General features: G+C 35.5%; 5 protein-coding genes across 6 annotated transcripts in view; 2 read left to right on the forward strand and 3 right to left on the reverse strand.

The window, feature by feature from the left end:
- Positions 1-250: 250 nt before the first annotated feature.
- On the reverse strand, positions 251-1,372 carry LOC132703307 (pseudouridine-5'-phosphatase-like). The gene has a single exon (XM_060672478.1). The coding sequence runs from the start codon at positions 1,352-1,354 to the stop codon at positions 638-640; it is 717 nt and encodes a 238-aa protein (XP_060528461.1). The 5' UTR covers positions 1,355-1,372; the 3' UTR covers positions 251-637.
- Positions 1,373-1,803: 431 nt separating this feature from the next.
- Positions 1,804-3,747, forward strand: LOC132703308 (probable pseudouridine-5'-phosphatase). Its single transcript, XM_060672479.1, has 2 exons — positions 1,804-2,610; positions 3,562-3,747. The coding sequence occupies exon 1, from the start codon at positions 1,806-1,808 to the stop codon at positions 2,511-2,513; it is 708 nt and encodes a 235-aa protein (XP_060528462.1). The 5' UTR covers positions 1,804-1,805; the 3' UTR covers positions 2,514-2,610; positions 3,562-3,747.
- Positions 3,748-5,056: 1,309 nt separating this feature from the next.
- On the reverse strand, positions 5,057-17,375 carry LOC132703305 (casein kinase I-like). Its single transcript, XM_060672477.1, has 6 exons — positions 17,006-17,375; positions 15,875-15,981; positions 15,398-15,724; positions 9,249-9,441; positions 8,943-9,189; positions 5,057-6,190 (listed from the first exon to the last, which is right to left on the reverse strand). Exons 1-6 carry the CDS (start codon positions 17,126-17,128, stop codon positions 6,180-6,182), a joined length of 1,008 nt encoding a protein of 335 aa, XP_060528460.1. The 5' UTR covers positions 17,129-17,375; the 3' UTR covers positions 5,057-6,179.
- A 143-nt stretch (positions 17,376-17,518) lies between these two features.
- On the forward strand, positions 17,519-20,776 carry LOC132703303 (hsc70-interacting protein-like). The gene is made up of 5 exons (XM_060672474.1): positions 17,519-17,963; positions 18,019-18,289; positions 18,914-19,076; positions 19,128-19,290; positions 20,309-20,776. The coding sequence occupies exons 1-5, from the start codon at positions 17,652-17,654 to the stop codon at positions 20,477-20,479; spliced, it is 1,080 nt and encodes a 359-aa protein (XP_060528457.1). The 5' UTR covers positions 17,519-17,651; the 3' UTR covers positions 20,480-20,776.
- A 2,344-nt stretch (positions 20,777-23,120) lies between these two features.
- The window catches only part of LOC132702962 (attractin-like protein 1), a 30,401-nt gene continuing 25,906 nt past the window's right edge, over positions 23,121-27,615 (reverse strand). For both annotated transcript variants that reach the window (XM_060671893.1, XM_060671892.1), the window contains exon 19: positions 23,121-27,532. The gene's annotated coding sequence lies outside the window, so the exon portion shown is untranslated. The remainder of the gene's footprint in view (positions 27,533-27,615) is intronic.

Genomic DNA, 27,615 nt, shown 5'->3' on the forward strand with positions numbered 1-27,615 from the left:
TGATTACCGATTAATGATTCACTTGCTGATTAGGCAAATTTATTTTTCGAAAAACTACGATAACTGCGCTTGCGTTAAAACCAAGCCCGACTCTGTCATTAAAGTACATAATTTATAACCTAATGGTAATAATAAAACTAAATTAACACCCAAATAAAGTATTTGTTTTATTTTAAGCAGACAAGCATGTCATTCCAACCTGTTTCGCAGTGTTATGAGTGTTTTACAAGGTACGTAATCCGTGGCTTTATGTTATACAACTTCCCTTAGATATCTGATGATATTGTACTAAAAGCGGGATTTCTAATGTTATATCCAATAAGAATTAAATTTAGACTCTAATCTCATATCATGTGATGTACTGTCCTTGACACGCACTTTTTTTTCATTGAAAAACAATTTTAATACTTAACTTTTATTAAGTATAAGCTTAATAAATACAAAGAGTATTGAACACGTCAGAACTGCTACTGCATTAATACTGCGTTAGAAACAAAACACTGAATCATAGGAAAAGCACAGCAATTCTTTTTTAAATAATTATAACTCCTACACCCTCTAAAATGTGTAAATCTCACTCAAAAATAAAATAAATTCCAAATAAATTACTATATACATTGTAGACAAAGAGGTAGACTTAGTCGAGTTTGAGAATTGGCAATCCAAACTTGTCCAAAGGAACATGATGCAGAGACTTAATCGCTAAAGTAGCATCTTTCTGCAAGTGGTCGGGCAAATTGTCATCTGGGACCATCACAACTTGCATACCAGCATTGATGGCAGCATGGACTCCTGTAGGAGCATCTTCGAAAGCGAGACACATGTTTGGATGAGGATTGTCTGGAAATCTGGAGGCGCATACCAGGAATATGTCTGGACTGGGTTTACCCCTAATCACCTCCGGATCGGTTTCACCGTAAACAAAATGGTTAAAAAGTTTAAAAAATTCCCTGTGTCGTGATATTTTTAAATCGGCATGTTCCTCAGAAGAACAGGTAGCGACGGCAATTGGAATCTTGTTGCTGTGCAGATGTCTAATCAGAGGCTCGGCCCCCGGCAATAGATTAGCCCCGTGTTGTCTGAAATGCCTTTCCGACATATGCCGCAGTTCCTGCTCAAACTCATCATGAGATATTGGCAGATTCATTTCGGTTACGGCAATCCGGGACGTTTCCTGGACGACTCTCCCTATTACTTTACCGACGATTTCAGACGTATACTTCTGTCCATGACGTCTCGCAATCGAATCAATTGCATTCCTGTAAACCGATTCGGTGTCCAACAAAGTGCCATCCAAGTCGAATATTATGTGAGAAATCTTTTTAAATTTTGTCAACACGTTAATGCGCAACATTTTTACCACTCATTTTATTCACTCGATAAGTTTTTATTTATGGAAACGCGACGATACGTATCTATTTCACGCACGGTCTGCCAAAAATCACGAACGCTGTGTTTTCCTGTTAAGTACATTAACCTGTTCGAGCACAGTACACGATCGGGTTACTTTCTATAGGTTTCTATTAGCTTCCCTCACGGAAAACAAAGCAGTTGGTACGTGCAAAACGTCACGGTCCACAAACAAAAGCAACGAGGACGCCAAAAAATAGATACGGCTTATCGATTATTTGTTTTTAAAACAATTTCTACATGTATTTGATGTTATGGTTTAGTAATTAATATGTGACAGTTTACCGAAATTTATATAGCGGATTGGCGTCGCTTGGTTGATAATTTTTTAACTATGGTATTAGGATTCGCAACTATATCCCTGCCCTTTATTACGTAAACAGAACATTGCGAAGATGATTATCGAAAGGATCGCCCCAAAATTTAAGAGGGCAACTCACGTGATTTTTGATTTGGACGGCACGTTACTAGATACGGAAAGGGTGTACTTCGATGCCATCGCCGCTATCGCCAAACGATTCGGCAAAGAGTATACGCACGGCGTAGCGGCAAAAGTTGTGGGCACAGTCGAAAGGGAATCGTGCAGAATCGCGATTAGCGAAATGGCCCTGCCGATCTCGGTCGACGAATTTCAACGAGAATTTCGAAACTTATCACAAAGTCATTTCAAAAACAACGCCGTTTCGCTGTTACCCGGTGCGGCGTCTTTAATTAGACACTTGAGCCAAAACAAAATACCCATCGCCATAGCGACGTCTTCGTCGGAAGACAGCGTACGTTTGAAAATCTCGGCGCACAGGGATTTATTCAAATTATTTAGCCATATCGTTTGTGGCGGAAGCGATCCGGAAGTTAAAGCTGGTAAACCGAGTCCCGACGTGTTCTTGGTGTGCGCCAATCGGTTTTTAGATGTTCCTCCTCCCAGAAAATGTTTGGCGTTTGAAGACGCGCCCAACGGAGTCCGTGCCGCTGTCGATGCCGGAATGCAAGTAGTGATGATCGCAGACCACAGTGTTCAAGAGAACTTTAAAAAAGAAGCCACGCTGACGGTCGACTCTCTCGCTAACGTACCATTACACAATTTCGGATTGCCTGCCCTTTAGTTTTATAAAATGACATTTTTAACGCGGCGCAGGACGGAATTGCACGATTTTGCGATCCTAATTCATAATTTTCGTGCTTATCGTGACGTCGGTAACGGTAACAAAATGCTTCACTTGTGACTGAAAATATGCTTGTCATACAAGAGAGTGATTTCACAGTCAAGATACATATGTCTATTTAAAATTCTAAAATGATTAATTTGTTTTATTTGTCAATTATCACACATTATTACGATGTTGTCAGAAGTGGGATTGTTTGATTGTATGCTACTTTCAGCTCTGCTGAGCTGGACATGATGGTCTTCGATTTTCTGACACCACTTAATAATGTACGGCAACTTGTTTAATGAGGAATTTGAGAAAAAAGAATTGTGTGGCAGATATATTATCAGATCAATGTCATCAATGCAATAGATGATTGGTTGATTTTATAGTCACAAAATTTGCATTACGTTCAGAGTCGTGGGGACACACCATAACGATTCAATAGAAATACTAAGAGATTGTCGAAATTCTATTGCTTGTCACCACATTGTTTCTAAGTTGACAATAAACTATAATAAACGCCGTATTTGCCCGTCGATTTCAATTTGAAGTTATTTAAAAAAAAAACGTCAGGAACAATTAATGTTTTTATAAATAATACAATCATATCGGTGTATTCATACAGCGTGTCCCAATTATAATGGAGAAATTTATTCAGTAGATTAAAATAAGTAAAAAAGTTCACGTAAATTTATGCCATAATATGCTTCATTTCGCAGGTACGAGGTGTGGCTAGATTTTGCTTTCAAAAATTTATTATTAAGTGTTTTTTTTTGTTTATAATTGATCAGACGATAATATTTAAAATGATCTCACGAACGAAAATGGTTAAACAAAAACAAGTTTATCTATTCTAAGTGGCAATAATACCTACCAAATTTGAAAGCAAATTCTCAAAGAGTTTTTGTTAATAAGAAAAAACGATTTTTTCGCAATATTTCAACACCCTGTATATTTTAGGTCAAGTTTATATGAACTCGTTTACTTTAATTTTTCTTTTTAGGAAACTCAGTGGAGGCACATGTAGTAAGTTATTGTTCATCACTACCAACCTATTAAAAAATTCCACCAGAGGCGTGGGTGTTTTCTAAATAATTCTAAATAACTCTTGAAAATCACAAACGAATTATTAATTAACCTGATGTTTACGTGTATATAGTCACTTGTATAGTAAATTATATCAAATATATTTTGCTATGGTTGTTTATTTTGTATTACAATACGAATCAACTAGCATTACGGGTTTCGAAGGTTTGTTTAATCGCCCTTGACCATTTTTGTGTATCACCCCAAAATCATTAATCTTTAACGAGCCTGTAAAACATGAAATACATTTATCCAGCTATATCTTTCGTAAACTGTGGCAAAAATTCCACCTTTTTTGGAGTCCAAATGCTAAATTGTATTTTTAGTGGTGTCACATTTTCGAGAAAGAAAAAAGGAAATATAGTCAATATTTATAATAGGCCAATCTAAGAACGTAATAAAACACAGCTAACGTTATTTAAGATAACGATGTTGCCATGTGTCATTGTTAGAAGCGACAACGTTGCAAGGTACGGCCACTGATCACCCAGTATAACAAAGAAGTCAACACGAAATGGGGGGGGGGGAGCGTGGTGAATAATAAATATGTCGCCGGCAAATATATCAATTTTAATCTTCAACCTTTTGACAATAACATCCACGTACTCTACACAAAACAGTAATTAGGCGTAGATTTATAGATAACTATTAACAATTTTAAAAAAGGTGGTTAATCATTATTATTAAACGATTTTGTTTTCGAAAAACGGACCTGCAGTGACGCCCTATTCCGGACCGCTTTCAAAGGAAAAAAAGTCCGGAAAATGGTGTCGGAGACGCACGATCGTCTTCGGTTCTTCGCGATAAACGATGAGGTGATCGGGAATGAAGCGTTGGCGTCAGACTGCAAATTCTCGTCCAACATTTATATGCACTACCGATAAAACTGTTCTGGTTGTTAAGGCGAGATCTTTAACATTTGAAGGAAGGAAAGATGCTGGAAATTATTTTGAAATGTTTATAAAGCCGCGATAAATTCAATTTTTCTTCGTTAAATAGTTTTCACTCTATCTCTGATGGAGAGGCCGAATATTTTTGGAAACATCAATAATTTGGTGATTTTGTCGAATTTGGAGTTGTTCAAGAGATGTTTTCTTAAACTATTATCCTAGTGAGCGTCCTCAACAAAATTAAATGCAACGTTATCCCTTTTATTGCAACAAAAGGTGGCCAACTTGCGTAAAACACGCTGAAGTATTTCCTAACCTATAATATCAGTAAAATAAATAAAAACTCCAAATAACGTAGTTTTTTGGGAACATTTTCGTATACCTGCCATTATTAAATCCAAATATATATAATTTGCTGTTAAAATAACATTCAACTTCATTGCCCGACTTTCCACACAAAATTAAATACTGTTAAGATCCAAATTTATTTTTTTTTATTGATATTATACGTTAGGAAGCACATATCGAAATTGCGGTGTTTACTTAGCCCTATATGGCAAAATACATTTCATTTGTGGTGTTGTCGCAAAACGACCTCTAGAGGCAATACTCAGTCATTTTGAAGTTATTTCCGCAAATATTCGAACTATTTAACGAAAAGATTCGAATTGATCCCAGCTTTAAAACGGCTTTCATTTTTTTAACTATCTGTAATACTTCCCAAAAAAAAACGTTCTAAAATTCAGGGGCGGCTTTTCTCTTTAGTGATAGTGTTTTCATCAAAACTCTATTCCAGTCTTTTCGAGTTAGGGCCGAATGCCCTTCTTAATTGGCCAGTCACTACAATCGCGTTTGCTGGAAAAAATTTGAAATTTTAAAAAATGAGGTTACAATTATCGATGCCGCAATAAATCAAGAACTTTACTGAATAATTGAACAATTTAATTGTTAATGACAAGAGTTTTCTACTTCACTTCGTTGTTTCCTTTTCTAATTGAGTTTTATGGAATTTTCCCTCTGTTTCCGTTAAAATACAAGGTTAGGACGTACTTCTTCGTCGCATTTAGGCAGTGCTTCACGCCCACGCGCCAAAAGCGACCAATCGCAAGTTTAATATTGACACTGTGTCACGCCCTCTCTCCGACCGTCAACCGACTATTTTTTTTGCGATTTTTGAGTGTCGTTATATATATCTATACTGCTTAAATTAAATGCTACTTCTTACAATTATTAGTCTAAATAGTACAGCCTGACTTGCATTCGCTCTCTCAACGTTCGTCGACACGCGCACATTCCTAACTAATCCGTGGGTGGGCCATCCGTTCGTTTAACTGAAAAACAACCTCTTACCGACGCACAATCGTCACCCGTTAAATTTTATACAAGGAAATAAGTGAAGAAGAACATAACCCCGGCCCCTATCCGTAATTTCATATTTGTTGCATTTATTTGTTTTTTTTTTTTAATAATTGTATATATAAAACGACGAGATCCGCCTTGGTTTTTGTACGGCGAGATGAAAAATCCAAAGCGTAATCCTAACCTTCGGTGGGTGGGTGGGGGGTGCCCGCGTGAGAGTGTGGGCCCGTTTTTTGGCTATTGCAGCCCAGTCGGTGACGGTTTTGGTGGGATGGTGGCGGGTGCATCAACGGTTACCTAAAAAAATTACATCAACTTCTCTTTTATATTTTTTTTTAGGCAGTCCCTCCTTCTCTCGGATATCTCTCCCACTGGCGGTGTTATTTGTTCGTACCGCTTCACTATCCGTCAGTACGGGGTGTGCACCAAAAAAATAAAGTGTACTATGGTACAGGCATATAGCTACTAGATATATAGAGGCAATGCTTATGCTGACAGTACAGGAATTCATGAAGCAACTATGTAATTCTGTTTTGAGAAGGACCAATTTATTCACCTATTGATATACAATGAAAAGGACACAGTTCGGATGAACAAAATAAGATATTTTGTGCATCGGTTTTTAAACCTAACCTAAGAAGAAGGTAGGAGCAGCGCTAGGCAGTAAAAATATACATAAAAAAAATAAATAAATATCTAGTATGATCTGTGCAAATAGAGGGACTTACACTTTGGAAATAGTTTACAGTAGACATTACTTAAATATTTAATGATAATAATACTTCACGCAGGTGTGTGGAAAAGGTATTGTTTAGCAATTTAAGAGACTGATCCAATGCATTATATGTTTTACCCATGTCATATGTAAAAGATCTTTCAAAAATTCCAGAGGTGTGATATTACTAAATGAACTCTGCAGAACATAACTTTCTTTATTGTAAGGCCTTTTGGCTTTATTAGAAAAACTACGGTGAAAATTTGATTAGTTAACGAGTTAAATATGTAAAAAATGCTGGGCTTGGTTCACGAAAGCCAATTACCAATTAAATTATTGCTGAGAGTATTGCTGGCGTGTCGCTAAGCGTTATTTGCTCAATACTGTGTTTTTCATGAAATCTCGACCGCTCAAACAGCGCCACCTATTAGTAAACCGTCTGTCAAGTGCCACATTACACGTAAGACGTACTGACAGTTGTGAATTAGTAATTGCTAATTAATTAACTATTCTTAGATAATTCTTTTCTTGTATTTTTTAAAATAAGTCCTTTTTTTGGCGCACACCCCCACTTTCATTTTTATTACATTCGCTTGCAAACGAACGGAGTATAGAGACCATTGCTGCCAAAACTAAAAAGACACTTGGACGAAAATTCCGGTCCGGGAAGAATTTCAAACAGTTACGTTCAATTTATCTTGATAACATTTTAGTTGGCTGTAACTTTTTTGTTGTTAGATATATCAAGGTAAACAATAAAACAAAATGTAGGGTTAGTAGCCAAGTTTATTTCCAAGTGACATATAAGCCTACATCATGTATTTTCAAATGGAACATCCTGTATATTGAACTGAGGTGGATTTTACTTGATGAAAATGCATTTAACAAAATAAATAAGAAATAAAAGTTCATGACTGATAAATAAAACTATGTTTATGTTTGACATATTATATTTTTTGCGAATTTAGCATCCGTGAAAGGAGAGATTAGACTTTATCCAGAGAGCCGAACACCTTCACAGAAATTTGCAGAAAACGGTAACGTATTACATGCTAAAAAGGTATGCATAATGTTTTAAATGAAGAAAATAATATTAGGATTCTATGAAGCACATCCAGTTTTTTCTACTACTACAGTTTTGAAAGAATATAAATATAATGCATTTAAATTTCGTAAAACTCAAAAACTAAGTGCAGAACAATGTCAAAGGAGGACGCAGTTTTTTTCGGATTTTTTAAATGGACATAATGAGAATAACAATTTTTTGGAAAACATTTTATTGGCCGATGAAAGTTCGTTCATTACAAGAAATGATTGTTATAGACAAAATGGGCGACATTGGTTTTTAAATAATCCTAGACAAATACACAAAATAAAAACCCAGGGGTACCAATTAATTAATGTATGGTGTGATGTCATAGATGGGCATATTTGGGGTCCGATATTTATAGATCAAAAGTTAACTGGAGATCATTATTTGCAACTCTTGGAGCACCAAATAGAACAATATATGGAAGATTTACGCCTAAATATATCAGCGCATATGGCAGAGAGACTTGTGCCCCTCCTCACAATGTTGTGCAAGTTAAAAATTTTCTTAAAATGGAATATCCCAGTGGTTGGATAGGTAATGGCGGAACTACGGATTGGCCAGTCAACATCCCCGACTCAACTTAAATGGAATTTTTCTTTTGGGGACACGTAAAAAGTCACGTACACAGAACTGCTTGTAAAAATCGCGAAACTTCGGCAAAAGATCCGGAAACGTTAATCAATGCAAGACATTAGAGTGTGTGGGAAATGTATTCAGGAAAATGCCGGTCACATACAGCAGTATTTAGAATAGTATTTTTTACTTTAGCGTGTCTTCTCATTTTTAGTGTTTTTGTTCTGCTTTTATTTGTAAATAATTATTGTTGATGCAGTCATATAAAAAATTACTATTTTTGCCGATTTGTCAAAAACGTTTGAACGTTTTCTACTAATATTATATAAAATTATATAAAATTAAAATTATATAAAAATAGTTGACTAAAATACAAAGTGTGTTACATCATCGTAATCGGGATAAGATATTCTATTAAACACATATATAATATACGGGGTATATGTCAAAAAACTGATAAGAGTTTTGTTTTATACGTCACTTGGAAAAAAACTTGACTACTAACCCTACATTTTGTTTTATTTTTGCTTACCTCGATATCTCTCTTATCAACATGAATTCAACGCACGGTGCACTTTTTTCCTCGCAGAACTCCCTATTCCAAATATCCTTTGTCTAGTATCCTGCAGTAGCAAACAAAAAAAAAGACTGCGATTCGAAACACTAACCTGATTGTTGGGCGATGGCCTGCGACGCCTGGGGCTGCTGCGACGAACTGCTGCCGCCGACGGCGGCGGCGCTCCCCGCCCCCGGTTTTTGCTTGAGCAGCGTCCAGTCGAAGGTGTAGTCGTACTGATGGTTGAGGGTGCGGAACAGGATGCGGAACAGCTGCCGTAGGTACATGTAGTCGGGGGCCTCCTCGAACCGGAGGCCGCGGCAGTAGTTCAGGTACATCGAGAACTCGGCAGGGAATCCCTTTCGAAGAGGATGACGAGACAAGGAACTACTTACTGGATGATCCGGGTTCGACTCACCTTGCACAGGACCTCGACGGGGGTGGACATCTTCTTCTCGCTGATCTTCTCGTACTTTTCGATCTTCGTCGCGGCCTTGAGGCCCTGCCACGGCAAGCAGCCCCGGTTAAAGTACATCAGCACGTAGCCGAGGGATTCCATGTCGTCGCGTCGCGACTGCTCGATGCCCAGGTGCGCGTTTATCGAAGCGTATCTAGCAAATTGCGTCATATTTGAGAAGCTATATTATCGACCATTAGTTTGGCGAAATATTTGATCAACATAGGTGTTTCGAACATCCACTGTCTAAAAACGTTTCAAGTTTGTGCTAGGGAGACTTCCTAGCCGAAACACCAGTATTGGTCAAAATACCAGACCCGTGACTAAAATACCGAAGTGGTTACAGTGGCATTTTCCGAACGCCTGATCAGTGCATCGTTGGTTTTTATCAAGAAATAAAAGTATAGCATGCAACAAGTCGATAAGCTTGTTTCAGTCATCATTTCTCGAAATATAAGTACTAGAAATTGGAAATCTTTTCATTTCGCCTGTACAAAAAAAGTCTAAAGAGAATGGACAAACTAACTGAAATACCTGAACTTATTAATAAATATTTTATATTCTATACGTTAGATTACTAACGCAGCACTTTTTAAAGTGTTTGAAAAACTGATTTACGGAACTCTCTTACCTATAACAACCTGTTATCTAAACTGCTGACAGCTTTGCTCAGAGTATTGGAAGACACTCTATCAGTAGCATCAGATAATGCGGAAATGTCGACTTTAGTCTTATTAGATCCTAGTAAAACTTGGGATACCCTCAATCATGCTATGCTATGAACTAAAATTTAAGGCGATTCAACCGATTCGTAAATATCTGGGTCGCAGATATCAGCGTCATATTATGGCCATTGAATCTTTTATATTATTAATATATAGTTTAGATTTCTGGTTTTTGATTATCTACTACACAAAAGTGCTTTTCAGTATTCTCCAAACAGAGCTCTAACCTCGAGGATACTTAAAATTATTTATCACAGTGTTGTATAATTTCACGTTTTTATAATAGCACTTTATATAATATAATACCACTTTATTTCCAACAAGTAACATGACTCAATTCTACTGATCTACAAATCTACTAATCTTATAACAAAAAAAAAAAAGAAAGAAGGAGAGGATAAGACTTGTCAGTACGAATAACCCGACGCCAATCGAAGTTGCCAAGTATCTCCTGGAGACAATCACAATATAAATCTTTTTTTTTTATATATATAACAATACCTAAATATATTTTTTCTACTCTCGTCCGTAAAATACCTAATTACCCATCGATCTAGCGTGCGGGAAGCGTCACTTTACCACGTCAGTTTCGTTTACCACGAATCCGAGCCACTTCGGACATTTCCGGGATTTTACCGCACGGATTTGGGAACAATCGGACGTTTTCGGAGATATTTCCCACGCTTTGAAATTTGACGTTTGTCAATTCTGATGGTCATGTCAGTAAATGTATTCGTGTTGTTTTGCGAAAATGTACCCAAAAACTAACGGTCGTAGAAAAAGTATAGCATAGTGCGGTAAACTTTTAAAGTCACTCGTTTATTAAACACTCGCTCCGCTCGTGTCCAATAAACTCGTGAATCAAATGCCGTTTACCGCACTTGTTGCATAATATACTATTAATTTGCTTAAAAAATAGTCTAAGATTTTAATGTTTCTTAAGTTTTTTGGAACTTTATTGCATAGCTAGCAGAAAATCATAATAATCATGACGGTTACATTAGATGTTTGTCTTTTATTTAATATTTTATAAATTAATTTAATTAGTTCAAATCCCAATATATTATTAAGCCTAAGAATATTAAGTTCAACATTAATATTCCTATGCTTATTATATTAAATTAATTTACCAAATATGAAATACAACGCAAAAATTTAATGTAACTGTCACGAGGGCTAACGATATACATGATTAAACTGATAAAATTATCAAAGTTGTTCTTTTCTAAAGGACCTATTAATGATAACCATTATTTGCAATCTTTTGGTAAAAATAACTATTGCTTTATCTTTAAACATTAAATTTGTTAAATAATTAATAATAATAAGAAGAAGAAATACAAAGAAAATTTAATTAATTTCAATGGTTCAATAATGTGATTAAGTTACGTACGCCAAATTTACAGTCCAATACAACAACTATAATAGATTTACCATCTTATTCTAAAAATAAGGTCTACTCTAATGAGAAATTTGGGTGGCCGTAAATTGATTCATTTACAAGGTATTTTTCAAAACCTTCTGAAACATGACTAGTGTCTATAGTTTTATTCTTTCGAAATCCAAAACTCCAAATCCAAATTTGTTAGACAGAAACCTTAACTTTCCTTTCCTTTCCGACGAATCAAAAGCAACAAAATAATTTTAATTGCAATCGCACGCACTACCGCGTAATCTTGAAATGTTGTCGTCACATTAACCTATTAAAGAATCTTATCTTCAATAAAAATAAACCACGGAGCAGCCGACCACTGATAAATATTGACATGCAACACATCCGAGTGGGTGTTCCGTGTTAACTTTGCACCAGCAAAATACCAAATTAATATTGAATTATACTGATTAAAAATGCATTTATATTAAACCGAATATCTTTTGCGTTCCAAAAGAAGTGATAAATTTGAATTTCCTTTGATAATAATAAAGAGTAATCTGGTGTTTAATTTAATTTTACGTAAAAGTAATGTCAGGAATAAAGAAGTAGAGTTATCCAAACGATATACCGTTTTCACGACAGAATCCGGTATATAACTTGCGTAAATTTTTATGAAGGTCTAACCGCAAGCAAGGGTTTCTTTTTGTAACCTTCAATTGTATTGGATAAACTGTAATAAAAAATGGCACAATGAGTCTTGAAAAACAATTAAATAGACGTAAGTTAGTAATTACTAATTACAAACACAAGACGGAATACAAAAAACTCCAAAGCTTCGGCGGATAAGAAAATACTGTTTCGTATTCAGATTTCACCAAACCCCACAAATCGGAGAGAAGCAAACTGGGAAGACATCCATTATAAGTCAATTATCTACATAAGATTTTGTATTGCTTTCCTAGGGAAATATTTTAGAGTCATTGTGTTAAACTCTTACATTTAAGATTCAGTCTGTTGTCAGTCTTGGTAATTTTAATTTAATGAATAAGCAAAGTAATAAAATCGAACCTAATATTGTGGCGTCTGTACTTAATAACTATTTTATAGATGATCCCAAAAATATTGTTAGTTCCATTTAGTTAGATAACAAAAATATTGGTCCGAGTAACACTAGGGATGTGAATGATCAGAGTTTTTATATGGGAGTACCTTTAATGGCATGGCATATAAATTGCAAAATAAATTAAAAGGCAAAAAGTCTTTTGGATCCGATGGCATACCAACGTTCTAATTAAAAAGAGTTTTGAGTTTGATAAGTGACACATTCCCGTCGTGTCTAAAAATAAATAGAATTTTGCCAGTTTTTAAGGCTAGTCCAAATTCCAATTCCAAATAATGTATGAGTATGCTTTCTTAGAAAGATTAATTGTAGATAAATGTCATATTTTTATAGATGACCAACATGACTTCAATTGCTGCTTATTCGTATTTCCGTAGGATATCACCTTTTATCGAGGATGGAGAGCGAGAGCTTGGAATTGGGGAAGCTCTGCACACTTCGCAAATAAGAGGCAAGTCCCTAGACTGCGTCAGTAGCTTTCTAGAGGATCGTTCTTAATTTGTATGAAGTTTTATAAAGTTAAGAGAATGGAAGGTGTAAATTCAGATAGTCAACGCATAGAGATGGGTGTCCCTCAAGGTTCAGTAATTTATCTTGTGTTACACCCATTTTCAAAGATGGTGACAGGGCTAACATAAAAAACTAGTATATATGTATAGTTTCCGATTATGACGCCCCTCATTTTAAAAACATTATAACCGAACAGCATGGTTTTGTCAAGGGAAGGTCAACTGTTTCAAACCCCGTGAGCTATGAGCGTTCGATGTTGGGGGCCTCTGAGAGTGGGTATCAGGTGGATGCTATATATACTGACTTCTTCAAGGCCTTCGACAGGGTTGACCATGGCATTCTGGTAGGGAAGCTCTCAAAGATTGGAATCTTTTCGCTTTTGCCAATTTCTCGCATTTAAGGACAATTTAAAGCTCTTTAAAGTTGTAGCATCATCGATTACAGGAGGATCTTCATAGGTTTTCTTTGTGGTGCAGACAGAACAATTTAACTCTTATTACAAACAAGTGCAAAATTGTAAGCTTTAGCAGATCCAAAAATTAAGTGACTTTCATCTATCATTTGAACTCTGGATCACTCGAGAGACAGAACCTAGTTAACAATCTTTCACTTTGAAGGGTTTTGAAAACATCTTTACGTATATGGAGCTGCACTGTGCACCTGTGCGTTCAATTTTAGAGTATGCTAGCTGTGTCTGGCAATCACACTATGCAATTCACAAGGAAAAAATAGAGCGTGTGCAGCATAGGTTTTAAATTGGGAATGTCATTTGAGGAAATAAATTACGAGGAGATTATGAAGCTTCTGAATCTGACATCTTTGGAGAGTAAGCGCATATTTTTTGTCATCGCTACATTATACAAGATCCTTAATAACTTGATGGATGCGCCAGTTCTTCTGGCATCTGTTGGTTATGATATTTCTCCTATTAATGCAAGAAATAAGGTTCTTTTTAACATTGATTTTCATAGGACCAACTATGGCGTTAACTCGCCTTTGAACCGAATGTTCAAGCTGACAAATATTTTACTTTCAAATAACGGGCGTATTGATTGAAGTAAAAAACACTGTTTTTAATCAATCCGCCTTGTAAGCTTGGTAGCTTAGCAATTGTAACTGTTGTTTGGATGAAGTATTATTACTCGATTGACATGTGTGGGTACTATTTTTCTTAAGTTAAACTATATTGTAAATGCTAAATGCGTCCATAAAAATTTTAATTTTTAATTTATTTTAATTTCAGTTTTAGAGCCTGTACTCTTCATATTACATGTAAAGTGTATATTGAAATTTTTACCTGATATATTGTTTGTGATGTATGCGGATTATCTTTCTTAGATATTGGCATGACAATGACCTCTCGGAGAAATGCTGTAGGGTACTCGATAGATTGATGGTATGGTATAGAAAAATTATATTTCGACGCAAACAAAACTCAAACTATAAGGTTTTATAACTATCAGAAACAATGTGATAATTTTAATATCTGCTTAGGTAATGACACTATCTCAGGTAGGAATATTGCGAGGTTTCTAGGATTGGATGAATGTTTAAACTTGAAATCTCCTTGTGATACTCTTATTTCAACTCTAAATAGTTTTTTTGTTGCACCACTATCCATATAAACGTATATTAAAGAGTTTTGCATACATGTCCAGTTTACATCACTGGTGAGCCTTTTCATTTTTAAAATGTTATTTATCGAATTTTAAATTAGTTGGTGAGGTACATTCTAAGCTTACGAGACAGAGCGGTAAGCTGCATGTTCCCTATTGTAGGCTGTCGACAAGGTGACCTGATTAATTAGGTGTTGGTATTTTTAACAATCTGCCCTTGTAGTTAAGAGACAAACATTCCAAACCTTGGCTATTTAGCAAATGATTAAAGATATTATAGACGAATTTTTTTGACTAAATGTTTTTTATATGCCCATATTATGGATTTTGACTATTCCTATACAATTTTGTAGATGTCTTTGGGAAAATAAATCTCATTATTATTAATGAACTTTTGCGGCAATACCAGCTTTATGTTGATTTGTTTAATCAAAATGCCTTGAAAATGAAAAAAAAAAAAAACTGGAAATTCTGGTATTTAAACCAAAACCATTAGATTCTAAAAATTAAAACGCCTAGGATACACAACAGTTTTCATTCATACATTTTGCAGTATTTATCCAAGGTATGATATTACAACCATCAAAATCAAAAATTTTTCTACAAAATATCGAGATATTCTTTCCATTTCTACGAAGTTGTGATATTGTTGCCCATAGACTTTGGTAAGTTTAAAGTCAAATAGGAAAAAACACTTTTTTTTTAACCACGATTATCCCAGGATATAATTTGCAAAAGTTAGAGGGTTGCTGAGAAAAACTCACCTGGCAGTCCCCGTAAGGTTCTTGTCCTCCCTATACGCAATATGTTGACGGGTGCGCGAATCCCGGAACTTTTTCGCCAACCCGAAATCGATTAGAAACAATTTATTGCAATGCCGCCCGATGCCCATGAGAAAATTATCAGGTTTGATGTCGCGGTGTATGAAAGACTTGCAATGGACATAGTCTATGCGACCGATCATCTGATCGGCCAACATCAGTACGGTTTTAATTGTGAAACGTCGAGTGCAAAAGTTGAAAAGGTCCTCGAGCGACGGACCCAGCAGGTCCATGACGAGAACATTGTGCTCTTTCTCCTGGCCGTAGTATCTAAAATTAAAAACGGTCCCTTAGTGACGAAACTTGACAGATTCACAATAACATTCAGTAAAAAAGCAAAAGGAATGTAAACCATACGCCCATTTTCACAGGACATGAAAAAAAAACTAGAAATACGCTTTTCCAGAGAAAATTCCATACCTGATATGCGGTATTCCTATGCCCCCGTGTAGTATCTTATAGAGCTTGCTTTCGTAGAGAAGTTGTGGATGCCGTGCTCTGATATGTTCCAATTTAACGGCCACTTCCTGAAAACGCAGTGTATATATAAGTATAATAAAATTATTAGTGTTGCCGCACAATAAAAAATATGAACGACAAACCAAAATCATAACTGGGATAACTGAATTCAGTCAGTTAACTGATAACTATTCCTAGGCTTTGTTTCTTGATGCAATAGTTATAAATTGAACTGTAAAACTTAACCCGATTGTTAAGGGCCCCAAGAGTCACAGGTAGTTGACCTGTGCATTAGGGTTTAAAATTAAAATTTTACCTAAAAGTGATCAGGGATTGTACAAATCTATCGATTTATTCTTTTTTTTCTTTTATATATACCTGATTATGATATTTTCTAGCAGTTATTGCCGTTTTAACAAATGTTGATTCTCTTTGTCATATATAAAAAATATTTACTTTGTGATAATGGATGAGTGAGGATTAAATAAAAACATTCTGCGCAGAATATAAACATTTATTTTTAAATTGCCCAGTGGGCACATTCAAAAGATTTTTCATAAACAAATAAAAAAGCGTCAATAACTTTTAGAATAACCAAAAGATTGAAGGATTTGGTTTCGAATTACCGTTACTTAGCAAAACCTTGGGTTTAGTTAAACAATCACTCAGAAAGTGCTTTTACTTGTTTAACTAACTACTTTTTAATTCAGTTTTTACGCATTGCACGCAATTGAGCATTTGTTCGAAATGAGAGTATGCGAATGAACAAAAAGATTGGCTAATATATATGTTGCAAAAGCTTTCTATATCCTGGTTTATAATAACCTACTTTTAATTTAGATATCGCACCCGCGCTCTAGAAACAATGAGTTAATGTAATTTCCGGGGATTAAAATCTATTTTTGTGACCAGACGGCAACATTTCTGTAAGCTCCGATATTAACGGGATAAATAAAAAACGTATCGGGAGTACAGAAATGGCTGAAATATTTAGCTCAACGGAACACTTTGCTAACACAAATACAAAGCATTAGAAAAACATTACTCCTATTTTGAAATTGGACGAAAAATGTAACTTATTGGAATGCTTACCTCACCATTTGTGATATTTATTCCTAAGAATATATCACCAAACGAACCACTACCGATTTTACGCACTACCCGATATTTACCACCCACTATGTATTCGGGTTTTCCGAGTAAATTCAAAGACATAATAGCAATTTGAAGAACAGTCTATTTACAAAGTCGTGACTTAATTTGGAATTACTGAAACCCAATTATTTTTGCACGGTAATTGTCACTTGGTCCTCTAGCACGCCGACATATTTCTTTTCTGACTGGTCGTTGAGTCTGACGTCACGCACTTTGTTTCAGAACTCTCAAGTTGAAGAGGCGTTTTTATCGCTTCAAAATTATTCACCTTCCACTTTATTGACTTTTTCATTTACTATCTATGCGAATAAATAAATGTTTAATTTTTCCAACAATTATTTTTTTTACTAAAAAATTTGATTGCTCCGATAGCCATCTAGAACGCGATAGGCAAACTAAGATGGAACAGTTTCCTACACCAATCAAATTCAGCGTCTAACTTCATGTTTGTCCGATTTTCTTATACAGAACTAAATTTAGTTTTCTGTGCTTATTTGCATTGTAATTTACGTTCCAGCGAGTATTCTGGAAATATTTTTTCTCGTTGGTTCTGCTTTGTAGATATTGAAAAAGTCTTGAAAAAATGAGCTGTCCGATAGATCGAGAGAGCTTGGAAAAGCTTAAACAATTTCTAACGTTTGTCAAAGCGCAACCGGCGTTACTGAATTTACCTCAGCTTGGATTCTTCAAGTCCTTTATCGAATCTTTCGGCGGAAAGGTTCCCGAAGCCAAAATGCAACCGGAGTTTAAAGCAGATTCGGCTCCAGACTTGAAAGACTCCGATGAGGCATTCGAATCCGATGCAGAATCGGAGCTAGAATTAGATATGGATGGATGTGTTGAACCTGATAAGCTCAGTGATGATCAGAAAATGGGTGATCCGTCCATAGAAGAAGTACCAATATCTAAACTAACTATTAAATAAGAATTTATGCAAAAAAAAATTCTAGGTATCTGAAGAAAATAGCGATAAGGCAGATAGTCTGCGTCAGGAGGCGATGGCCCAGCTTGGTGAGGGTAACTTGGAGAAAGCCATAGAGCTATTCACGGAAGCGATCGAATTGAATCCCAACAGCGCAGTGCTGTTTGTAAAACGTGGTCAAACGTATTTGAAGCTTACAAAACCGAACGCATGCATCAAGGACTGTTCTAGAGCCCTAGAATTAAACCCGGATTCGGCCGCCTCCTACAAGTTCCGAGGTCGGGCCTACAGATTGTTGGGTATGTCTGCAATTACTTTCAAGTAAAATGGGTGATTTCAAATTGAAAGCATTTTTCTCACTGGTCATAATTAATTATAATAATCAGGTCAATGTTTGATGATTTAGAAATCATAATACATGATTATACTGTTTAAGAAATTTTTCACAGTATAGAAAGATTTTTTAATTAATAATGTTAGGAACATTATGATAGCCTTTTGCAGAATTTTTAAGAAATTCATTCATTCATTGCCAGGGGTATTACAAAAGTGGAAGAAATTATGTGTTGCCTAATTCACTAAATGTTCTTTTATACAAATTGAGCAATCCATTATATATCTCCAAACTGTTGTTAGAACAGTTAAGTTTCTCTTAAAACTTAAGTTGTTATTAGACTAATTTACACCACCTGGATGTTTCTTAGTCACAGTTTTTTCCACAAAGGAATGGTTTACATACTGAGATTTATTTTTGCAAATGGGGGTTATTTTCTACAATCTCACGGTCAGAGAATTTTTTTGCAATACGCGATATATAAAAATGTTGTACAAATCGGCCTTGTTTCTGATTAAAAATTACAATCTGTTAGGATATCATGGAAAGACCACAGAATTTATTTTATTATTACAATACATCGATTTAGGTGAGTGGGAACTTGCTGCTAAAGATCTGCGACAGGCTTGCGTAATCGACATGGACGAACAGACGGACGAGTGGCTGAAAGAAGTGACGCCCAATGCGAAAAAGATCGAGGAGCACCTATTGAAAAAGGAGCGCAAGAAGAAAGACAAGGAAGAAAGGGAGAGGTTTGCTGGGCGGGGTTAAGGGTGATCAATATTTCGCTTGTTTTTTGGTAGGTTGGAGAGGATTCGAAAGGCTAGGGAGGCCCACGCTAAAGCCTCCGCGCCCGGCGAGCCGTCGGAAGCAGGCGGTGCGCCGCCCAGCTGGGCCGGTGGCGTCCCCGGGATGGAAAACTTCTTCAAGTTGATGCAGGACCCCGAAGTCTCGGCTTTGGTGCAGGTAAAGGAAATTTCAATGTTTTTTTATTTATTTATTAAATGCTTTGACAAAAAGATGTTTATTTAAGTGGCAGTAAGGGCAATGAAATACTATATTGGGGAAACCGATGTTCCTGAAAATTTGAAAAAAAAATTGTTAAGTAAATCAGCCAAGAGGAAATGCTGGAAATAATTGTTGAGGTTATGACCAGCAATTTTAAAACCATTTTTCTGAAAAATTTTCTTATATTAGCGATACTTAGAATGAACACTATTTTAAAGCGTCCTTAGATATTTTCTACTCTCTCTCTCTCTAAAAGGAACGTCTTAGGGGTGGTCCATCAGTTCGGGAAATAAATGTTGAAGACTCGAAAATGGCTTCTTAGATTTGAATAAACCTTTTTCTTAGGCTATCAAAGCTGCTATGAATAAGTTGATTGTGATTGAGTAACCTACCACCAGATGGGGCTTTCTGACCTATTCGCAAAAAAATCAATCGGCATAGCCCAAGTACAAAAGGCCTAAACATGCATGTCAAGTTAAGTAGGTTAAGATTAGTAATAGATCAGATGTATGCTAAATCAAATTAAATAACCAAACAAAATAAACTTTGGATCCAATAGCAAGTCGTAATAGTAAAAAATATATTACAGTTCTATAGAGTGTCCGATTTGAAATTTCGATATCGTAATACGGGGTGGTCCGAATTATAACGGAGAAACTTCAGATCGTAGTTAGAAGACAAAAATATGTGTAAAACTTCTCATAAGTTGAAATCCTACAATACTTGATTTCGGAGATATAGGGAGTTGAAATATCGCCAAAGAAATGTTTTTTGTTATTTAAAAAAAAATCTCTTCTAGATTTTGCTCTCAAAGTTGGTAGGTATAATACGAATACTCAAACAAATTGAAAACATAATAACTGGCAATGTTAACTGCTTGAAAGGAAAGCAAAAGGAAACAAAAAAGTCAATTTGACAATGATCATTGTCAAGTCTTGCTTTGTATTTTTTTACAGTGTTCTTAATGTTTTTCTAGGATCCGGAGGTGTTCCAGGCGTTCCAAGACATTTTGAAAAATCCGGCCAACCAGTCCAAGTACGAGTCAAACCCGAAGTTCGTCGCGCTCAAGAAAATCATCGAAACCAAGTTCGGCGGGGGGCTTTTCGGTGCGGCCCCGCCGCAGCCCCAGGGCGACGATCTGGATTAGGAGGTTTCCCGTTATTTTTTCAACATTCTCCAATCCATATAAATTATAGGGAAAACGGTCTTTTGTCGCTCAACGAAAGGCAGTTTTTAGGTTACGGTCACTTTTTCTCGCAACTCTCCGTTACATTGATTCGGACGAACCATTTCTCTAACGGCTTTATTAATCAAATATATAGAAATAAAGGCTGAGTTAGATATAGGTCTTAAGGACTTTTATATAAATATACACTTTAAGGGTTGCAGTCGTCAAATTTTCAGTGTTTCGTAGATGATATAACAAATACACGTTGTTAAGGTATCGGGAGTAGTTTGATTTGACTTGTGAAAAAATTGATTCCAGGACATTTTTAGACGAAACCTGTACTGAATAAACATATTCGCGAGATAAGACGATATTGAGGACATTTGCGTTGCCTTTGCGTTGCAATTGTAGTAAAAAATATATTACAGTTCTATAGAGAAATTTGGATATCGCGATACAGGGTGGTCCGAATTATAACGCAGAAACTTTTCATATCGTATTTAGCACACAAAAATATATGAAAAACTTCTCATAAGCTGAAATCTTACAACGCTTGATTTCGGAGATACAGGGAGTTGAAATATCGCCAAAAAAAAAAGTTTTTTTGTTGTTTTAAAAAATATCTTCTAGATTTTTCTTTCAAACTTATTATTAATTATTAATGTATTATAATTTCTAGAATTATTGGGGAATTAAAATCGAATGTAAGTAATAAGGAATTATCTTAATCGTTTTAGCGAAAAAACTAAAAAGATCGTTTTTGTTTACAATTAATCAGAGTATCTAAATTTATTAACAAAATTGCGATAAACCATTGGCGTACCACATTTTTTATTTAAAATAATCAAAACGGTCTCACGAACGCCACTGGTTAAACAAAAATAACTTTATGCTACAAATTTGTTTTTGGGTGGCAATAGTACGAGGGCAGCGCCAAAATTTCTCGGCCTGAATATGAAAGAAACGAAGTAGAGTAACAATTTTTTATTATTTCACTTATACACTTATTACATCTCTTTATTAATAACTCAATCCCTTTAAAAAAGATATTCTTTTGGTTTGTCTTCAAAATGAGCTAAAAAAGCATCTTTTAACTCAAGTTCGTCGTTAAATCGCCGTCCGCGTAAGTCCTTTTTCAAATATCCAAACAAACAATAGTCGCTGGGTGCCATATCTCGATTATAGGGAGGATGATCTATTTGTTGGAACCCACACTTTAAAATGGCAGCTTGTGCAACACCAGCAGTATGGACAGGTGCATAACAATTTATGTAATAATGTTGCGTAATATTTACCATTGACAGTGGTATTAGTTTCTTTAAAATCAATCAAAAGAATTCCTTCACAATCCCAAAAGATCGTGGCCATCACCTTTTTTGTTGACTGGCAGACTCTCAATTTTCTTGGAGGTGCTTCACCCTTCCGACGCCACTCCATTCATTCTTTTTTCGATAGAAGGCCATAATAGAGAACCATAGTTTCATTTCCCGTCGCAATAGTTTCTATCACAGGCTTCGGTTCCGACCCACAGAGTTCCAAAAAAGACCGCGCACACTCGACACTGCGTTATTTTTGAATAGCCAAAAGGTTTTTAGGAACCCATCTTTCACTAACCTTATGCATACCTAAATGATCATACAGGATTCGACCAACACTTGTATGAGAAAGCTTAGTAGTTTTTTCATTCTTTCACTACAGAATACCAAGGAGAACTTTGGCCGTACACATCATCCAGCCTTTCTTTAATAATTTTAGTTGCTAACCCTTCTGCCCTATACTCAAATTTGCGTTATTTGCGACATTTTTTCGGACGTCTTGTTTAAAATGCTGTCAATAAAAAATTATTTGACGCAAGACGTCAATTTTTTTTCCGCAGCCTCCTTAGATATATATTTAAAAGAAGACAAAGTTTTATCGTGATACTGGGGCTGCATCTACGTCAGGCCGGGAAATTTTGACGCTAACCTCGTACATACTAGGTTTAAAAACAAAATCTAGAATTTTTTTTCGGAATATTTGAATATCTCCAAAACTTTTGCCACTCCCTATTTTTTTTTTGCGTTTTTGAATTTACCGACTAGTAAATGAAACCTTTCTCACAGATAGATTTAAAATCTCATTTTTAAATACTGACCTTGCTTCATTCAATTTCAAACTCCCAATCAGTGGAGTTTTACGGTCAGCCTCAGCTATAGGCAGCATTACCTATACAATAGTTGAATTTAAAATATAATTGCCGTCTACACATCACTTGGGATGCGTTAATCTCCATATCGTTGGCACCAAAGTACAAACATATTTAAGTCATCCTGAAGTTAAAAAGTTTCAAGTCATTGGCAAATAGAAGAAATTCGCACAATCTGAACGTCATTGACAACTAAATTAAGAAGTGAGGAACTTGTGATGGAACTAATGAGACAAAAAGTTACGCACTCATACCCTAAGTCCTACCATTAAAGTAGCTCTGCAACCTGCTAATAATTGCAAGCTTACTAACTATACACTTTTCAAGACTTCCAGAACATGACCAGTAAAAGTTGATAGGATAAGACACTTTTTTGGAAGGAGCAGAAATTTTTAAGGCCAACAAATAAAACGTCCTACGTAAAATTAATGCGATTTATTATATTTACACAAAAAAAAATTGAATACTATATTATTATAAGTGGCAGTAAAAAAAACAACAACACGAACGGTTTTGGAATAAAATCTTTGCGTGGGACGCACGAGATCCGACTACGGCGACACGAGCGCTTAAAATTAACGGTAGAGGGCGCTCGCGCAGAAAAATTGTCATGGTGACGTCATGGATCCGGACTAACCATTCCGACGCCCCTGTTAAGTTAGCGGACGTTTTGATAAGCTCCGACGCTTTCGCGATCTCTCTCACATCCAATATATATAAATATAAACTAAGACGCCATAAAATTAACAATGATTATAAATTAAATAAAATCTCAGTCTCGCTTAAATATAATTATTTTGAAACTACTACGTGACTATACGATATGCGGAAAATTTGCATAGATAGGCGCGTCAAATTTTTGTTCTGTGATCTGTCGCACTGCGGGTAAAGCTATTCAATTAGCACCAAAAGTTTCAAAATCAAAATATTCGAAAATCACGCGCATATTCCTCTCATATACTGTAGGGATACAATTAAAACATTCTATATCTTGAAACGTTCGTCGAAATACAAAACTTCTTGGACGAGAACAAGGGAGGGTTTTTGGGCCACGAACTTCTTTGTTCATGATGTACCCACAGTAAAAAAATGAAAATTGAAAGAAAGAAAATTGGCCGCAATTAAAACACCTTGATTCAATTGGTGGTTTCTTTCATTTTGCTATTTAGGCCGTATCGAGGGTTACAAATTTTGTTTATGAGGTTTTTGCATGCGATACAGGGTGTGCATTACGCGTTATGCTAAAGTGTACAAAATGTGTCCAAAATTTATCTACTTGACCTTTGGCAGGGAGGTGAAAATCTAACTTTACGCATATACTCTAAATGTTGGGCACCATCAGATTTTAATAATGGTTTTTAAACATTTGCAACAATAATTCCGGTCGTTTATTAATATTATATACAAAGTGTGTCGGATATAGGAAAAAACTAAAAGTCTCTATTGAAAATGATCTAGTTTTATAATATATAGTTAAATATTACTTTATTTTTTTTTATATCTGTGACATTTCTGAACAGCATTTTGCTACCCCAGGAGGTGTACAATCTTACTTCCAGTAAACTGATGTTTTATCTCCATAGGTCCCCAAATATGCAAAGCCAGTTTTGGGCCACACTGTACAATAATAATATAATAACTTCACTATTAGTCAAGATTTTAAAATACTGCTGCGTTCAGCTTTAATCGGAGAATATTAAAATGTTTTCATCTCTTTTATATCATAACTAAATTGTCATATTAGTTTTTTGAAACAAATTTATTATTTTCCATTTTAAAAAGTGCGCGAAAAATATACGAGTACCTTCATACTAACCAAAACTGAACCATTGAAATTTTGGGTGCTACCCGCAGTGCGTCACGTCGCAAATTTGACAGCCAACAGACCGTCAGCGAGCAACTTTTCGAATACAAACTACGTTCTAACTCGATTGATGTACCGATTCCTCTGATAAACCCGCCTATGATTCCAAACTTTTACGATAACGTATAACAATCAAAGTAATCGAATCTATTCATTAATTTATTTAAATTAGCTGGGTCAATCACCATTACGGAGGACTAAACCGAAATTATGGTTAGAGGCGCAGGCGCCTTAGGCGATCTTATGCGCATAAGTCTAACTTTCCATATTTAAATTTGAAAAATTATGATTCCGTAAGTTTCCAGGGGTTTCCCCCACTTTCTAGATAAGCTAGATAAGAAGAATCTGAAATTATGTGAAATAACCAGATTTCATAAAGTCAGGAAGGGATTCCAAAAAAAACAATACTAAATAACTAACCAAAACAACAGCCTATGAACAAGGAATCGCTGCTGTGGCGTAGAGATCACTCGAATGAAAAATAATCAGTAATGTAATATGTCGACTTTCGCTGACCGTTTAGAACTTTTCAGGGTCGCTGCCCAACTAGCAATTTTCGCAAATTAGGGATTTATGAACCATGTTAGTTTTATTTTAAATTTGATCTGAATACAAAAAAAAACTAAGAACAGTTCTTTCAAGAAAAGATAAATAAATAACAAGTAAAAAGTGAGGTTATCATTGCATAAATGATAGTTGACCTTTGCGAACTAAAGGTTTTTATTTGGTTGGTGCTCTTTTCTGTTTTTAGAAATACCTTTTTGGTAACTTATAAAACTATAAGTATTTCAAGCCAAAGCAACAGAATAGAATGGTATATTTGATGTTTGAACAGTAATAGTTGTCAAGTGCTTTATGACACCTAAGTAAGTTTCCACGGTGTTTAATATCACTTGAGTATCCATATAATACTTTACGTTTTTTATGGCGGCCATTGTTATGTTTTTTCGAATCTACATCAACACCTCGTCAGCAAATTCAATTTAACACCCGATACAGGAGGAATCCATAAGTTTTGTAAGCTTTTACAGTAGGTTGTGGAAGTTTCTTTGAAAAATTGATTTTCGTTTTAATGTTAGCAAAAAATACATTGCATCAATTTTAACTCCCAAACAGACCTTTCCCTAAGATTATTCATTTAAGTGTTATAAGCGCTTTATAAGAGTAAAGAAAATCTTTCGCAAACAATTGGTAGGTTCTCAGGTTTTATAAAATAGTAATGTAACCGTTACCACTATAAAACAAAAAATTTTAGATGAGTGAGAACCCTGTTATATCAAATTTATCTTTTGTTATAGCCGCGTTTCTTCCATTTTATTCAATTTATAAAATATTTTTTATTAATTTTCTACTTACATTAGAAATTTGCGTCACCACCAAAATTAGTAACTGGAATGGTTGAAATAAAACGCGGCTTTATCGACATATCCCCTGACGACCTTCCGCGGTTCACACGTCGACAAACGAAACCCCCTAATATCCGCCGTAATATAGATTGACACCAAGGTAAGAAAAATGACGATTGAAATCTATTATGTCTTTTTTTTTGTCGGAAAACAATTTCAATCGCCTAATATTTCAAGTGGGAACGTGTGTGTTGTGATATGGTATGTATTTGCGTATGGGATAATTAATTAAACATCACATCTCATCACCGTCCAAAGACATTTGATCCATGTAACCCGACCCTACTTGCTATTTGGCATTATGGGTACAGTACATAGCAGTGGCGGCTCGTGGAAAAAAAATTTAAGGTGCTCCGCAGGTATTGCAAAAAAAAAACTTACCTTATGACCCCAATGATGCAAACTTCATACAATTATGTTGTGTACAACTTTATCATCTACTTCTAACTTTCCTTCGTATGAATATTTAAAAAATTTCTTCACAGTGAATATAACTTGTCAGAAGTACACAAAACTGTTTTTTTCATCAACATGACGATATGAATGCAGGTATTATGAATTTTATTGTTGGTAAAAGAAAATATTTTCTTAATGTTTTGGGAGCGCATATGCACCAGCCGTCCCTGCCTATACTATACCTCTATATACTATATACAAAATACAAAAACGATATTTCCAAACTCGACACCCGCGTAGATATAAGAAGTAAATTTCAAACGAAAAATATGCATTTAAAATAGTGCGGACTAGGCGGGGTGCGACATTTTTTTTATTTAAAGCACATCGTTTTATTTTGTTATTTTTTTTAATGCACATTTATTTTTATTTATATTGGTGTTTCATCTGCTAACAAGTGATATTTTATCCTTACTTTCATTATAAAATGGGGTGTGTTTATGTTATTTTCAATTAAAAAAATACGGGTCAAAATCTTCAATTTAAATAAGCTTACTACTAAGCATTACCGCCACTGGATTCCTTCAATCAGGTGTCAAATGTTTATTTTGGCGGTATTTTACTATGATGTGCAAAAACCTTGACCTAGGCACCTGAGGTTGTCTTAATATTAATTAAAAATTTATTTAATGTACTGTTTGATGTGTGGAATAACCATTTACAATCATCCCAATTTCAATTTTTATCGGAAAGCTACACCTATAGTGAAATTGCCCAGCATAACGTGATTGGATGAACCAAACCATAGAAAATAGGTTCTATCGCCGCAAGCATGGAAACCAAACCAGCCATTTTTTTCCAATTGCAGTTTTTGTGCTCCAGAGAGAGGCAACCAGAGATGAACCAGCCGATAAAATAGACTTAGGTCAACGACAACTTTACCGGACATTATGAAAAAAAAAAAACAAAGTTGACGCGGCAACGTTGCGATGTGTTTACGTCATAAACTTTGACGGGACGCTTCGGATGTTTTATTAATTATCCTATAAGGGGCGCCCGTTTTTAAGTAGATGAGATGAGGTGAGATTGGTGAGTGTGAGCGCCGATATTCGCCGACGCGTGGGTGGGAATGTGAGACTTCCGGATGACCGCCTCCAGCGTTTACGTGTTGACTATGCGTCCTTGAAAATAGACGATTGATTAAGTATTTGCTTGGTACGATAAGAAGATTGAATATTGTTCGGGCCACGCTTGGCCGACTTAC

Source organism: Cylas formicarius, unplaced genomic scaffold, assembly GCF_029955315.1.
Source record: "Cylas formicarius isolate icCylForm1 unplaced genomic scaffold, icCylForm1.1 PGA_scaffold_6__28_contigs__length_40554024, whole genome shotgun sequence".
Taxonomy (NCBI): domain Eukaryota; kingdom Metazoa; phylum Arthropoda; class Insecta; order Coleoptera; family Brentidae; genus Cylas; species Cylas formicarius.